Source organism: Neopelma chrysocephalum, unplaced genomic scaffold, assembly GCF_003984885.1.
Source record: "Neopelma chrysocephalum unplaced genomic scaffold, ASM398488v2 Primary Assembly neopelma1_132, whole genome shotgun sequence".
NCBI lineage: Eukaryota > Metazoa > Chordata > Aves > Passeriformes > Pipridae > Neopelma > Neopelma chrysocephalum.
The window spans coordinates 2558094-2573613 of NW_020897794.1; the positions used below are offsets into that span (position 1 = coordinate 2558094).

At 45.4% G+C, this 15520-nt stretch overlaps 1 protein-coding gene across 1 annotated transcript in view; it reads left to right on the plus strand.

Annotated features, from left to right (window-relative positions):
• Positions 1-10036: 10036 nt before the first annotated feature.
• PITPNM3 (PITPNM family member 3) overlaps positions 10037-15520 on the plus strand; it is a 59686-nt gene continuing 54202 nt past the window's right edge. Inside the window, 1 exon segment of the mRNA XM_027698732.1 lies at positions 10037-10112. Within this exon segment, the coding sequence (XP_027554533.1) occupies positions 10052-10112 (61 nt within the window). The 5' untranslated portion in view covers positions 10037-10051.

Consider the following 15520-nt stretch of genomic DNA (forward strand, 5'->3'; position numbering starts at 1 on the left):
GGACCCCAAAGACAGGACTGTGCGTTTGCATTCTTATGAGCAGCTCCTGCAACTCCCGAAAGCATGCAATGTACTCTGTAAATATTTAACTGTAGAAATTAATGCATACTTCTGGAGGTAGTTATGGCAACAGTGTTTGCTCTACCAGTGCTTTAGAGAGCTGCTTGTTTCTACTAATGCTGGACCTAATGAAACTGGTACCACACCTGTTGTCTTCAGGAAAGTTTTGCTCCGCCTTCAAATGAGCAGAACAAAAGATTGAAACATCTTACCTGTGTCTCCCTGGTAGAAATTAAACGATCCAAAATTTCTATAGGCCTTAACCTCTCTCTTATGAATCCAAGTTTATTTACTGCACTGATTAATTTTTTATAATTGGATATTCCTTTCCTTCTGTGAGTCAAACATGAGAACAGCAATGTTATGGAAGTTCATGCCTGAAGATTTGGTCTTTAGTTGTTCCAGTGAATTCTTGGTAGGGACAAGCTCCTGCCGTTTCAGGTGGAGTTCAGTGCTCAGATATTGTCAAGATTTGGCCTTCAGTTTGGGGCAATCTGCAAAAAACCTATCCTTCCTATTGTGAATTCTGCAGCTACACCAGTGCAGGCAGCTGAATGAAAGCTAGTTCCCTGTCCAGGTGTTTTCACTGGAACTTTCATTTGTCTCTGAAATTTGTAAATGTGGCTGAAATTCAAATGAAAGGTTACATTCTCTATAATTGTCTGTTGTCTTTCAATTGGGAAAAGAAGCTTGTTCTGAATATGGAACGAAGTAGCACCAATTAAACTAAAGGTAAGGCAGCTGCCTTCCTCCCACTCCAGCCCTTTCCCTCTGGCTTCTCTCTTCTGCTTCTGCAGCCAGTCTGAATATTTAGGCTGAGGGAATGAACAGCCAAAGAGAACTGGGTGAGCTGGAAGGAGACAGAGAGCAAGTAAACTTTAAAAGGGGAGAAAGAACAGAGTGGTTGCTTCTGTGGTCAAGACTTCTGTGTGGATTTCTAACCACCTCAGGAGCACATACTTAACAATGATTATATCCACAGGAGGTGGCACCATTGGTGTCAGTTATTAATAAACCTCTTAAAATGCACATACTGACTCTCTCTTTTCCTGTCTTCTTCCTCTTTTTTTAAACTTTCTGTAGCGATTTCTGTCCCTTTTTGAGCTGGCTCAGAACAAAATGTCCACAGTATTGGTGAAACATAAATAGCATTTTTCAAATGGACCCAGACTGAGGTGCTCAGGGGAGATCAAGCTGGGCTGTTCCATAAAGACAGCTCCTGGAACTAGCTCTTCCAGTGTCCTGAAATTTGTCCAAAGCAGAACCAACTGCATAAGAAGAAGGCTGCCCAGAGAGTGATGCAGCCCATCAAAAAAAAGTCATGAAGTACCACATTTGTTTCCTTTATGAAACATCACACTTTGCTTCTCCAACCGCCCTCCTTAACCTTGGATCTGGGTAGAGGGGAGTGCTGGTGCTAAAATATATGCTCTTAAGGTCTAGGACTTTGCTTTTCTGCTTGTTGGGCACATTTTTGTCTCTCATTATTTCTCCCTATGCATTACACAGATGGTTCTACACCCTTCTCTTGCATGGTAGTGGTGGATGAGGGCCATGGGTGCTACTGAGAAAAATATTCTCCAAGTTATTAGTCTGAGACGGGGGAGCAGAGTGACATTTAACATCAGCATTTTTTGAATGCACTGGCCTCTTCTGAGTGTCCCCACTTGTGGATCACTGACTTGTTCTGTGTTACACTGGTGGCATTTCCCTGGCTTACATAGGGGTGATTTTGGAATGGAGCATATGCATGGGGGGCTGCACAGCCAGGGTTCTCCTTGTGCTCCTTTGCCTTACCTGGCTCCTGGTATGACTGGATTGAGTGGCAGGTCCATCATGCAGGGAGCCATCCCCAAGCCTGGCTGGGTGTCCTGAGCTCTGCTCCCCATGGCAGGGTTAGGCCACTCTGCAGTGTCGCTCCTGGATGCAGGGTGAGCACTGGCCCTGGCTGAGATCCTTGTGCACCTGAGGAAGCCCATGGAAATTGAGGCTGGGTATGTCTGTGCAAACAGCTGCTGCAGTAAGAAGAGGAAAGCTCCACAGATGCTTCTAAAAATCCTGGTGTCACTGTTTCTCCCTCTCCCCTCAGCATTTCAGTGAGGAAACATGACTAAAAATAGCCTGCTGTCTAAAGCACAGGGAGAGCTCTGCTGATTGCTCCTTAATTTTTGTTCTCATGAACGTATCCAGGTTTTGGTTGTGGGGGTTTTTTTGTTGGTTTGGTTTGGTCCCCCCCCCCCCAATACCCAGTCTCTCATTTAGCAAAAAGAGCTGGATTTAGGATCAAGCTGATACTCATGAAAAAATCTTGCATTTATTCCAGTCTTTCCTCCTGCTGATCTTTCCTAATACTTTGCTCTGCGATGGACCAGCAGTCAGGGTCTGGAAAGAACGCTTCCTAGCAACGCATTAAGCCACTATAACAATGTTTTAGAAAAAACAGGATGCCTTTATCAGAATAAGATTGGGGAACTGGTAGACTTTTCCACATGGAAAGAATAGATGCCCTGTCCTTATCCCCTGAAATGGGAGAGACCCCACAATTTTATTACCATTTTCTTCTTTTCTTAATGGAATAATCAGAATGGACTCGATAAAAGAGAGCAAAATACCAGTAATATTAGAGATTGGAGAGTCTGGGTTACTCCTTTAATAGTGGGTTAAATTGGGAGGGGAGGGGGTAGCAAGAGAGGACAAAATCTAAGCTATTCCTTACTGAAAGAATGAGATATCTAATCAGAAAGATATTAGTCTAAGCAAATCAGTTTGTAGGCATGGCAGGTTTGGGCTTTTGGTTTTGGTAGATGCTGATTAACTTAGGCTTCTTCTGTGTGTCTGCAGCAATCTAGATAAAAATTGTGCCTTTAGGTTTTCTTGCTTCTTCCTCCTTTCCCTCTCAGTATGGTGTTCTGTCACTGTCCTGTCCTAATTTTTGAGAGTAGAAAGCTTGACAAACATGATCTGTATTCTGACATTTTGAAAATTAAGACATTGCCCTCCTCTTCCAGCTTCCTCCCCTCCATGTCAGGATGTGACAAAAAAGCTCCCAAAATGGCTCTAAAGTAACAGCATAAAAATCTACAGCTGCTACAATTTCATACTATTCCTTGAAATTTTGATTCAAGAATTTCTGAACACTTGTTTAGTTTTTTGGTTTTTTTACTCTGTGCAACTTGTCTTCTAAAACTTGTTAAGATCCCTGTCCTTAGGGTGGTATTTGGAGTGGACAGGGAGTAATCCTTTCTGCAGCACTACCAGGTATGCAAAGGTATGGTTCTATATGGGCATATTTGAATGTGGGAACTTTCCTGTAGGGTCTACAGCACAATTTTCATGTGCTCTCATTTGTACCAAGATGTTTTTGTGAGCTGTATTGCTGTCTCCCATCTGGATCTGGAAGCTCTCTGCCTTGTGCTCAGCAAATCTATCCCTTTTATTAAAGAATTGTAAACAGAGCAGAGAAAACAGTCTCAATTGGTGGTTCTGCAGTGTGGCAACAAATACTAGATATAAATTAATTTCTTATGAAATCCTTCTGAAATCCTGTGATTTTAATTCTTATGAACTTTCTTTCCATCTGTTTTTATACCCTATGCCTTCCTCCTCATGTAGCTACCAACACTGGAGAGTACTGGAATTAAACCAGCAAGTACCATTGCTCCTTGCCTGCAATTTCAGAAGGCCTCAGCCCTGACGTTACTGATCAGTCATGGTCTGCTCCAGCTCTGCCAGACCTTTCACTGGAGAGGCTCTGGTTATTAACAAGACTTGAGGCAGGAGGAAAGAGCATCTTTGGGTTCGGAGACAATGAAGTGATAGATGAGGGGACTGACGGGTTGAGGACTAAGCCTCTCTCAGCTCTTGTTCCTGCGGCTATTGACAGCTCTCTGGGCCATCACTTACACTCTGCTTCTCTACAGACCTGGGATACTGGTAAGGAAAATTTTCATTGCCTCGCCCAAGCATTTGTATGGTTTCCTTGTGTCTGTTGTGGGCTTTTTACAGCCATGAATCCAGTTTCAGCTGCAAAGCTGAGTATTCCTGGTGTCAGTCAGTGCAGTCTTTCTGGTACCTGGGATTAACTAGAGCTAACAGCAACCTGGCAACATCACAGCCTCCTCACCAGGCAAGGTGCCTGCCTGCCACACAATTCCCTGTTACCTGGGAGTATCAGGAAGTCTTTGTTAGGACCAGTTGCTGATCCGTTGCTGTCCTCTCTTATGCCTCTGTGGATTATGATTTTGTTCCCTTCCATTTTTTGCAGAATGCTGTTCTTCTCTGAAATGCTGGGCTGTGACATATCCTGTTTCTTTTTTATTTTGGCAGTTTGGTGATGTATAAACAGTGCAGAAAGGTCTTGCAAACTATTTGAAGTTACGTTACCAAGAGTTGCCATCTCAAGGCTTATTCTTGGATCCTGGATAGGTTCTTTGGCTGTTTCACTGGCATGAGCAGCCACAAAGCAGGTGTATCTACTGCCAGAGAATTTCTCAGTCTGTCCAAGTAAAACACCGTAGTGCAACCCATTTCTAGTGGGTGGCTGACGTGCAACACTTGGCTGGGAGCTGCTCCATTGCCTGCTGTTTTCTCTGACTCAATGTGGTGTCTGCTCCTTAAGGCTGCCTTTCAAGTTCTGTGGTGACTTCAAGAAGGACATAAAAACTGAACTTAAAAGGTTCTGCCTGTCACTGAGCCCTCATCAACTGCTTTCCTTGAGTCCCACATCTGCTGATGAAACCGCACTCGCATCGCCCTTTCTTGAAATAAGCAATTATCTTCTGACTTTGGACAAACAATATTGGCTCTAGAGGACAGATCTTCCATTTTCCTTCCTCAGCAATCTCTTGGTTTCATTCTGAAGGCCGCTTAAATCAGGTTGAACCTGGTGTCAGCAGGCATAACACTATAGAAGCCAGCCTTGAATTCAGTCCTGGAAATATAAACCAAACAAGCAGCCTTCAGCTTTGGTGCTTAGGCCCTGACCTGTGCAGTTAGAGCAACTCTCCCTGCCCAGTTTGAGCAGGTTTGGATCATTAGGTGGGCAGATGTTTTCAGGGGGGCACTAGTGTCAGTTGGTATCATTTTTCTCTGAGCTCCCATCCTCAGGTGGCTCTGCACTGCCTCAAGGCACTGGCTACCTATTCTGTTGATCTTTTTCGGAGTGTTTTGTACAAGGTTTGATTTCTGTAATTGGACATCTTGCAACACCAGAAAAGCTAGCAATGATGCAGAGCATCCTTTGACAGAGGCTTTGTCTTGAGAGGAGTTTGTCTGCTCCATTGTAAGGAAGAGAACTTGGGTCACCAGTAAAACAGCATGTGTTTTCAATTAAGAGTAAATGTGTTTGGAATTAGATTATTTTCTCAGTAGGTTCTTTGATGTATAAATATCTTTAAATGCATTCCAGTTCAAGCCATTACCTGGCTTAGTATATTTTTCTTACATTATTATTTGGCGATGACTCTTGAAGAAATTCTACATGTCCTCTGTAATGCATGAAAAAAGCTGTGCCTTTGTGTACTGAAAGGATTTTGTTGGAATCTGTGAAGCTTTTGCAAGTCTTTAGGAGAAAGAAAATATTTCTGGATCTATATGTTGTCAAGGACTGGCAGTTGTCTGCTTTCAGTATTCAGGACAATGGAAATTAACCTTTTCCTCTCGAGGGAGGCATTGTGGTGCTTACTGCCTTCAGAGGCTGCAGGTAACTGCCTGCTCAGGCAGCTGTGCCAATGGAAAGACTTTTTTTTCAGTCACCGCCTCTAGTCCAGTGCAGAAGAGCCATTTAGGCTGAATATTATCTCAATACGGTAGTTGGGATGTATCTTGTAGTGTGCAGTCCTCGCTCTTTGTGATGTAAATTGAAAAGGGTTTAATGAAGAACCTCTGAGTATGGTGGGCAGGTCACATCTGTACAAGACAGAAGCTGCTTGTACTGAGCTGTTGCAGTTGGAAGCAGCACAGAGCAGGGAACTTACTGCACTTGTCCAAACACATCTCTGCCTCTCAGACATTCTCCCCTAAGCCAGTACTGTCACCAGAGTCAAGGAAATGACATGAAGCTGAGTCAGGGAAGATTTAGATTAGTTATCAGGGAAATGTTCTTCCCTCAGAGGCTGATCGAGCACTGGTACAGGCTTCCCAGGGCAGTGGTCACAGCACCAAGCCTGCGTTCAAGGAGTGTTTGGACAGTGCTGTCAGGCACATGGTGGGATTATTGGGGTGTCCTGTGCCGGGCCAGGAGTTGGACTTGATGATCCCGATGAGTGTCTTCCAACTCAGCACATTTTATGATTCTATATACCCATGGTCTTTCTCTAGGATTGCTTTCTTTGGTGGCTTAGTGACACTGTAGCACATTTGGAAACGCCATCCTTATCAAATCTTCTAAACAGGCAAGTCCAACAGCAGAGGCAATGTGGCTTGAGGGCAAACTGTCCAGCACATAGCACTGTCACCCAGAGCTGGGGGAAGGTCAGCCATAGTTTGTATGCTGGCTTGGGGGTGGGAATTCTTGGGCATTGTGGCTATTCCACTTAAGGCTCAAACAAAACCACTTAACTCGCTGTGTTCTCAGGGGTATTTGCTCTGGCTCCTTGAATGAACGCTTAGCAACACCCCGAGCAAATCATGTATTTATCTTTGTACCTACCGAGTTGGTATTGGCACTGAGCCTGTAAGTTGCTTTAGGACTTGGTTGCATTATGTTTGCTTGGCTCTTTAATTGTGGGCTTCTTTGGGCCAAACTTTTGTTCACTGCACTTTACTAAGTGGTGCTCTGACACACTAGTAACATACAAGCCTTTGTAGGCTCTCTGCCAGCCTCTTCCCATCGTTCCCACAAGATGGGCTGCGACTTAAGACGTTTCTTAAGACGAATTTCTTTCAATCCTTGGAGGATCTGGAGAAGCTGGCTTCTCTACTCTTAGAGAATGCCGCTTCTGGGGGCTCTTGAAGAAGGAGGAATCGAGTCTCCCCCTGTAAGTTCCCTGTAAGTTCCCTAGTTCCGCTCTCAGCAGGCTGTAAGCCGCTTGCCTATGGCTGACTTAAAAGGCGGCGCGTTGCAGTAGTTCAACCACCGCACTGACATGGGGCTTGGCAACAACCGAAGGATATTTGCTATTAAATTCCAGAGCAACCACTTGCAGGAGCAGCTTGCCAGGGCAGTGCCGCAGCAGCGGCCGAGCCGTGCGGCGCCGGCACCGTGGCGCAGCTGGGGAGGGGAGCCGGGCACGGTGCGGAGAGCACCGGGGAGCGGGTCCAGCTCCTCCGCCCTCTGCCCGCCCGCAGCTCCGAGGGGCGCTCAGACGGCGAGGGAGCCCCGACCCCTCCCCGGCGGCCGCGTCGTGGGGGTTGAGGGCAGGGGAGCCCCCGCCCGAGGACCTCCGGGCCAGGGCGCTGCTCGCACCCTTCAGCCGCGCTCCGCGGGCCGTTTCCGCGCAGCCCCGTCCCCGCGCTGGCGCGGTCCTCCCGCTCTCCGCCGAGCCCTCGCTGCGCCTTCAGCGACGGCGGCTGCGCCTTCAGCGGCGGGCGGGCGGCGGCGGCGTCTCTCGGCCGCGTCTCTCAGCGCCGCAGGCGAGGGGGCGGCGCGGGGCCTCCGCAGAGCCGATGGGGCGGCGGAGTGCGGAGTGCGGGCGCGCCCGGAGCGCCCCGCGAGCGAGCACCTGACGCGGCTGAAAACGGCTTGGCTGCAAAGCAGGCAGCCCTGAAATGGCGAAAGCTCCGCGCCCAGGTGAGTGTTGAGCCCCGGGGGCGGGATGGGGTGGCCCCGAGGGGAGCGCGGGGCCCCGGGGGCGGGCCAGGGGTGAGGCTCGGGTGCGCTCCCTACGTACCCGCGGCTCCGGGGCAGCCCCAGCGCCGCGTCCTCCCCCGCCGGCCCCGCGGAGCGTTGAACACAAACTCGTGTGAACGAGGCGCGGGTACGTTTGTCCCTTGTCGTGGTTTCCGAGCGCGGCCCGCTCTGCCTTGGGCGCTCGCGTCGGTCGGTGTCGTGGTCGCGGCACTGCCGGGGCACCGCGGGCGCCCGCGCCAGTCGCCGCTGCCCGGCCTCGTCCCGCCCTCCGCCGGAGCCGCTCTGGGAACGGTCTCTCCCAGCTCCGGCCTCGTGGGGCCGGTGCTCGGTGCCACCTGCCCGGCAGGAGCAGAGCGGGAGGCAGCAGCCGCGGTCGGAGAACAATAAAGGTATGCTGTTGGGTGGGACTTGCTGAAAGGCAAAGGCTGCGCTTTGCCCGTTCACGTGCTGTAACTCGCGCTTCCTCCGGAGCCTGAGCAATGCGGAGGTCGGTTGGCTGGAGCTGGGACCAGGGCTTGGGGATGCTCAGCAGCAGCAGCAGCAGCACCCTGATGCCCCGTGCCCAGTGCAGCCTACAGGCACAGGTGGCATATCCTGGGTGTGCACGAATGGCCAGTGACAACCAGCAGAACAGATGAGAGTCCACTTGCTGATGCAGAAGTGGTTTTCTTCTGCACAGAGCCCATTGCTGTTGCAGATGAAGGCCTAACTGCTATGTCTGACTGGTCAGTATGTGACGCTCACCTGGTGTTTGGTGCCAGCTCTGGGACAGCTTTACAGCAGCATGGCACTATTAAAGCTAAACCCAAAGGGGTTCTTTCCAGCAGTGTTTTTGTTTTTTTTTTATTATTCCCCCAAAATAGGCATGGATTGGTGGCAGTCCAGAGACATAACACTCAGGAACATGAGAGTATCAATAATTTCAGAAGATGCAAATATAGGATTGAACTAAGTGGTTGTTTTCCATCTTTGGAAGATGAAGAAGTAAAAAAGTGAGAGAAAAGTCTCACAGTTTTTTCTTTGGCATTAGTTACCAGTCCTTTTAAGTTTGATAGGAAAATAAGGGGGCATTGCTTTGGCTTTCTGTGATACATGAGTAATGCAGCCTGCGTATGTAGCTTGTGTGTTCAAGCCTAACTTTGCACAGGAATTTTAAAGGATGGTACTTGTCTTGGATGTGATTCCACTGACTTCAGTAGACAAAATATGTCTTTTGATGCCAGCTTTGTGACACTGTAACTACTTCTTATTGTAAAGCAAAAATAAACCATTCACAAAGGAGGTCTGGCAGAACATATCTGCGTTAGGAGTAGGGGAAATGTGCTGCTTTTATAAATGGAGCCTACTGAGTTTATCAATGTGAGCTGGAATATGCACAAAGATAGAAATGTTGTGTCTGTTTTGCTTGTATGAACCCTGCCTTGCAGCTCCTTCCAGTGCTGTAGCCTTATCTCAGAAAGAAAGATCACAAGTCTGGTGAAAATCTGCTGTTTGATCACTATTGAATGACAGGTGTGCCTGTAAAGGGCTTTTAGGCATGATCCATGCTCGACTCATTTGAGTAGTCAGATCTCACCTAGTGAACTCCAGATCTTAAGCACTTGGAGTAGTTCCTGTGCAGAAGTGCTTGGACATTTGCAAGATTGTAGGTTGTAAAACCTACCAGACACAACTGCAGATGATAGTCCTGATGGTAGTGACCTGACATGTCCCTGCAGGAATGGGGGGGATATCTGCTCTTTATCTCCTACTTCTATTTTAACAGACAGCAGTGACTCAAAAATGTCAGATCCTCCTCAGAAAGCCAGAATCTCTGCACTATGAAAGTAGTCTTTGAGATGTGATGCAGGCAGTCCACCTACAGTCATTGCAGGAAAAGGTTAGAGAATATTCATATCTTCTCTGGTTTTGGGGAGTCAGTTTGGAGGAGGTGATGATGCTGCTGAGAGGGAGGGTGAAGTTAATTTCTGCTGAGGGAGAGCTGATATCTGAAGCATCAAGAAACAGCTCTGGGAGATGTACCACATTTACAGGAAAGCTCTATCTAGGATTTTGAGCCTGAACAGCCACGGTAAACCTCTTCTCTCGCTTCCTCCACCTCACTAGTAATCCCAGAGAGTGCAAGATTGGAAATTTCACTGATACCTTAAAATAGGGCCTTAAAGGCCTGCATGGCTTAATTTCTTGATTTCTTTACTTAATATGCAAATACATGCCTGTCCTTACCATCCGCTGCAGAATTGCCAGTGGAAGGATGTACAAAGTAGGTAACCAGAGACTTGTCACTGTGGAATTGCTATGAGACGAAAGACATTGAATGAGGAATGGGAGAGAGGAGTTGGTTGTGTTGCGCACTTTTGACCACAGTGGTTTCCAGACTGTTCCATCAGTTAGCCCTTTCGTTTCTTGACAAGGGAACCTGCAATTTGTGTGGACTTTTTTCTGTCTATAACTATGTCTCTGGCTTTGTCAGCTGCGCTCTTTGACCAGAGAACTTGACATCTTGACTTAGCCTTCTACTTTTTTCTTCTCTATCCCCCTTGGCCTTGTATGCTCTCTCTCTTCGACCTCCCTCTTACCTCTCATGGTTATTTTTCTCCCTCTCTCCCTTTAGGGTCACAGTTCTGTAGGCATCCCACTCCGCACCCCCCCTCAACCCTTTCTGCTTGCAGTGTGTTTCATTTCAACTTCAACTGATTTCACTTAAGTTCCAGTTTCTGCTGCAGGTTCATTGTATGATTTTGGACGAGTTCTGTGTGGCCCTACTATCAATGATGTCAGTGTATGGTCTGTCTTTTTTGGTGCTCTGTGTGCAGGCGAGGGCTTTCTCTGACCATACGTTAGTTTTCACTCTGGAATTATTGAAGGAAGGATCTGCATCTCTGTCTTGCCTGAGCTCCTGAGTCTGAGGAGTTCCTCCAGTAGTTAAATTCACATCCTTGTAATATACATCTTCAGTTTCACATTTGCCAGAGAACAAATAAAGCATGTAACTAGAATATACAGTGGGTGATTTTGGCCTCCAGTAAGTCTTAACTGTGTAGTCACTAGGTAACACTGTGTGGGTAGCTCAGTTAAATCACTTAATGGGTAGGCAGGAAGCATCTGAAACCATCAGAATGGAAAGAAGTATTATTATACAATAGCAGTCACTGGCAACAGCGAAGGTCATTCCTTCTACCCAACATCTCTTTCCAAATGGAAAAATGACTTGTGTTTTTTAATTTTATTGGGAAAACTGTCCCTGAATTCAAAGTAGTCACAGTTCTAAAACAAGTTTTGACAAGTGGAAATGTTTTAATCTGTGCAACAGAGTCTATTTTTTTATTATATTTTGTTGAGATTAATTCAGTCCTCAATACTTTACTATGTAAAAGACTTGGTTTCCAGTAGGTGTGAGAACACTGTGTGCTGTTTCGTGTCTAACTAGGTTGGTGTGGTGATAGTATTCAGGAGTGCTTTTTTAATGATTGCCTGTGTCTGGCATGTGCTTATATCTAGGCTTGATTGGCAAATGTTTGTTACCAAGCAAAAGATGCAGGATAAAGCTGGGCCTGCTGCAAAGCTTGAAATGTGTGATAATGTGACAGTGAAGTAAATTGTGTTGAGTTAGTTTTCCAGTAAAGCCCTCTGCTGTAATCACATCCAATGCTGCTCTTATCTCAAGCTGCTTGAATTGAACCTTCCTGGCAGATCCAGTGTGAGCACACCTGAACCAGGTTGGTCTTTGGGACCAGCCTGTCGCACTACTGATGCTACCAGTGCACGAGGGGCTGGTATGATGGCATTTGGATCAGCCTGCTTGCTTTCTGCCTGTCCTGTTTGCCTGACAAAGTAACCAGTGATCCATGCATCGGTAAGGAGAAGAGGGACATGCTGGAGTGACTCTTACAGTGGTGCTTCTGGACTGAGCTTACTGTGCTGCTACTCTGCCCTCACAAATATGCTTCAGGAATGAAGTCATTGCTCTTTCATTCCCTAAGTGTTTGTGCTGGTCCTACTGGTGAAGTTCTACTGTAAATGGTGATGATTCGAGTTGTGGTTTTCTTTTTCAGCTGCAGTCAGTGTTTTTAAAAGCTGTTTCAAGATGAGAAGGCGGCAGAACCAGAATTATTGAGTGACAGTGATGAGCTGTTCCATCTTAGGATGCTTGGGACTTACAGGATGAGCGTGTTTTGGACACTAGGCCTTTTAAAAGGATATAGGAAAATGATTAAATTAGAGTTGAGAATCACCAGTGTTAGCTATTCAGTTGCCAGAGGAAGACCTTTGTTTCTTAGAGGGCTTTTCAGAGTCTCTTAGGCCTTACCTCACTTCTTACCTGTTTTTCTACTTCCATTTCCTTAGTGCTGAGAATGTTGGCTACAGACTAGTAGAATCACTTTAATTCCTCTTGTGTTTTTTTTTTTTCTCTTTTAGAATCCCCCTCATAATCACATGGATGAAGTGTGCTCATGCACTACTTAATTGTCATATCACTGCTAATATGTCAAAAAAAAGAGGCGCCTTTGGAAAGAATCTGAGTTTATGCCTCCTGACCAAGAGAAGCTAGAGACAATTCTTCTCTTACATATACTTTTCAATTGCTGTTGATTTCTTATGGAACTATGATAAAATGAGCTCTGCTGGTGTTTGTGGGTGAATTGGCATTTTTCATGGCTGTTCTGCTCCTTAGGTCTATTTGTGGAACATATCAGAGATTGCACCATCATAGTGGGTTGTTCCTTCTCTGGACTGACAGCATTAGAAGCTGCGGATATGTGAGTGGGAACTGTTTCTTCTACTGTTTGCTGGAACTATGTATAGTCACTAAACACCAGGGATGAAATTTGCCTTGCATCTGAATTAGGATGCCATCCATAGAGGTGCAGTCTGACTTGCCTTCAACCGGAAGTGCGAGTGTCACATAATAGAACATGGGACTATTTCTGTAGCAATTTTCAGTCAAGTAAGATCCTGGCTATTTTGCTACTTATCACAAGAGGATGCAGCTGATCATATCTGTGGCTCTCACCCTCGTGGAAGCTGTTCTGTACAGGATAAAGCTTTCAGTTATGATCTTTACTTATACATCTTAGGGTAAGGAAATCAATAGCTAACATGGGTAAATTGGCTAATGAACATATTGTAAATCTAAAAATCTTACTTTAAATGATTGTTTTTCAACAACATTCAGAAGTGGCTTTGTATAAATTGCTAATTAATGGCAGCTACTGTGAGATTGGGGTATATTGTGGAATATGGTGAATCACAAACCCCGATCTGGCATATCCATGATGGATATACTATGGAATAGTATACATGTAGGATTATTGTTTTCTTTGGGTCCTGCAAGAGTTGTCTTCGGGTAGATACGATAACATCAACCACAGAAAAAAATGAAGTATTAAAAAAATTAGTGCAGGACAAAACAAGACTGTTTTCCACCATTGCATTTTACTCATGCATCATAGCACCTCATCTCATGTCACCAGGTCACTGATGCAGCAAAGTACCAGTGAAATTCCAGCTGTTCTTTGTTGAAGAAGAAAAAGCAAGACTTTTTTAACAGAAGAAAATCACTGATTGTAATCATAATTACAATACTAGCCTAACTAGAGCATTCAGTTTCTGTGCATGGTGCTGCAGGATGCTCTGCTCCTGTCCTCTCTGCAGTTGTTCCTGTGTGCTCAGGGCCAGCCCCTGCCAGCTCCCTCTGTCACAGGTGACTGTCACAACAGTTCTGTGCAGAGAGAGCAGCTTAGGTAGGAAACTTCACTTCTGCTTCTTCTAGAAGGGAAGCACCTGTGCATTTCTGTGGACTCTCCTTCTGCCTCTTGGAAGTGTTCCCCTTGTATCCTACTGTCCATCTGCTGTACTGCCCCAACAGCCTGTGGGGAACTGCTGTATGTGCTTCTACTGTTGTGACTCTGTCATTAGTGGTTTTGGTTAAAAGTATTTCTTCATGCAGTCCCCTTCTATCATTAGAAATTGTGATACTGAACAACTGAAATTAAATTAAATTAAACAACTGAAATTAAATGAAAGTTACTACCCTGGGTGCAAAAATTGCTGACATCTGGCTGCTAAGAATCAGCTGACTGATCTGATAAAGAGTAAGTTCACTGCCAAAGAAGCATCAAGTGTCATTACCAAGGAGTTTGCCTGCATTTCAAAGTAGGGCAAGTCTTTTCATTCTCTGAAAAAAATAATAAAATAAAATATGCAGCAATTGACACTGTAAATCAAATCAGTGAGTCCAGGCAATGTCAGTGTCTAATGCAATCAAGAAATGTTAATAGAGTCTTCTCAAGCTGTCTAATGCTAATCTACTGGCACAAAATGAAGCAGACTCTACAAGGACCAATGTATTAGGGCAGTGCAATGCAGTCCAGCCAGCAAATCCATGTAGATGTGGAGAGCTGCTGCGGTGGGATCACGCAGATTTGTGCTGCTGACTGTGGATATGTTTAAGCTGCTTCTAAATCTAGAAGCATTCCTAGTGCAAATAATAATAAAACTGATGCTTCCAAGGGCTCTTCTCATAGCCAGAATTTATACCTGGATATTTGTGACACTTTTCCCTGTCCTCCTGTTACATTGCACATTGAACTCCAAGGTCCCTGGAACCATGAGCTTGTTTGGGGGGGACAGTACTTTTACTGATTTCCAGCCAGGCTAGTGGCAGTTTTTCACCAGGGAATTGCTGTTTGTTTTGGAGTACTTTTGAAGTCTTTACAATTTTAGATTTATATTTCCTTCCTTCCCTCCCTCCCTCCGCCTCCCATCTTCCCTCCCTTCCATCTTATGCTTTTGCAATTTTGGAATGACTGCTCTTCCAAGCATTGACCCAAAGCAGACTTGTCTTCATTAGAAGTTCAGATAAGTGTTCTTTCTACCACTATTTTGAAGACTGTGGTGATACATTTTAGGATAGATATGTATCTGAATGGAGGGACAGCAAGGTGTTGTTCGGTAAGGAATAATTCAGTGTACAGTTTCCTGTGATTAGTAAAAGTTTTCAGAAATCTGTAACAGTAAGTGCAGTGGTCGGTATGCATTCTCCAGTAGCTGCCAGATACCATTGGACACATTCCCAACACACACCGTACTCTTGTAATGAATCCTGACTCCTTAATAACCAATTTTTTTTTTACCCTATTAAGATACTATTAACTGATTTTTATTTTTACTCTCTTCTTGGCCAACTAAAATCTACTTCTTCTTACCACTCTTCACTTATATTTCTGATTAATTCAGCTATAGGTGGAATAAATGAAGAACAAAAGGCTGTGGACCTAGTGGCATGTTTTCCACAGAATAGTATAGAAGGTGCATCCACTGCTTGAGTTGCTATTTTACTACTAAGAACAATGCTTTTGTGGCCAGGGGCTCTGGATATTAGATTCAGATCTGATGGCATCATTTGCAGAAATGCATAAAACCAAGGACACAGATTAGGTGGGTGATGAGTGTCCTTTCTACAGTAGTGTTGTTAGGGGTATGGTGGATTTGATGCCTGGTTCCCCACTGATTGTGGGGAGACTTTGTTGTTAATAGAAGGAATATATTTCACTACAACTTTCTAGTGTTGGGTTGCTGTAGATGTAAAGAGAACTCATATAGTTTGAGTATGATAATCCGTTGGGACCATCTACGCTCTCGTCACCATATCTGTTACTGTACTAATTC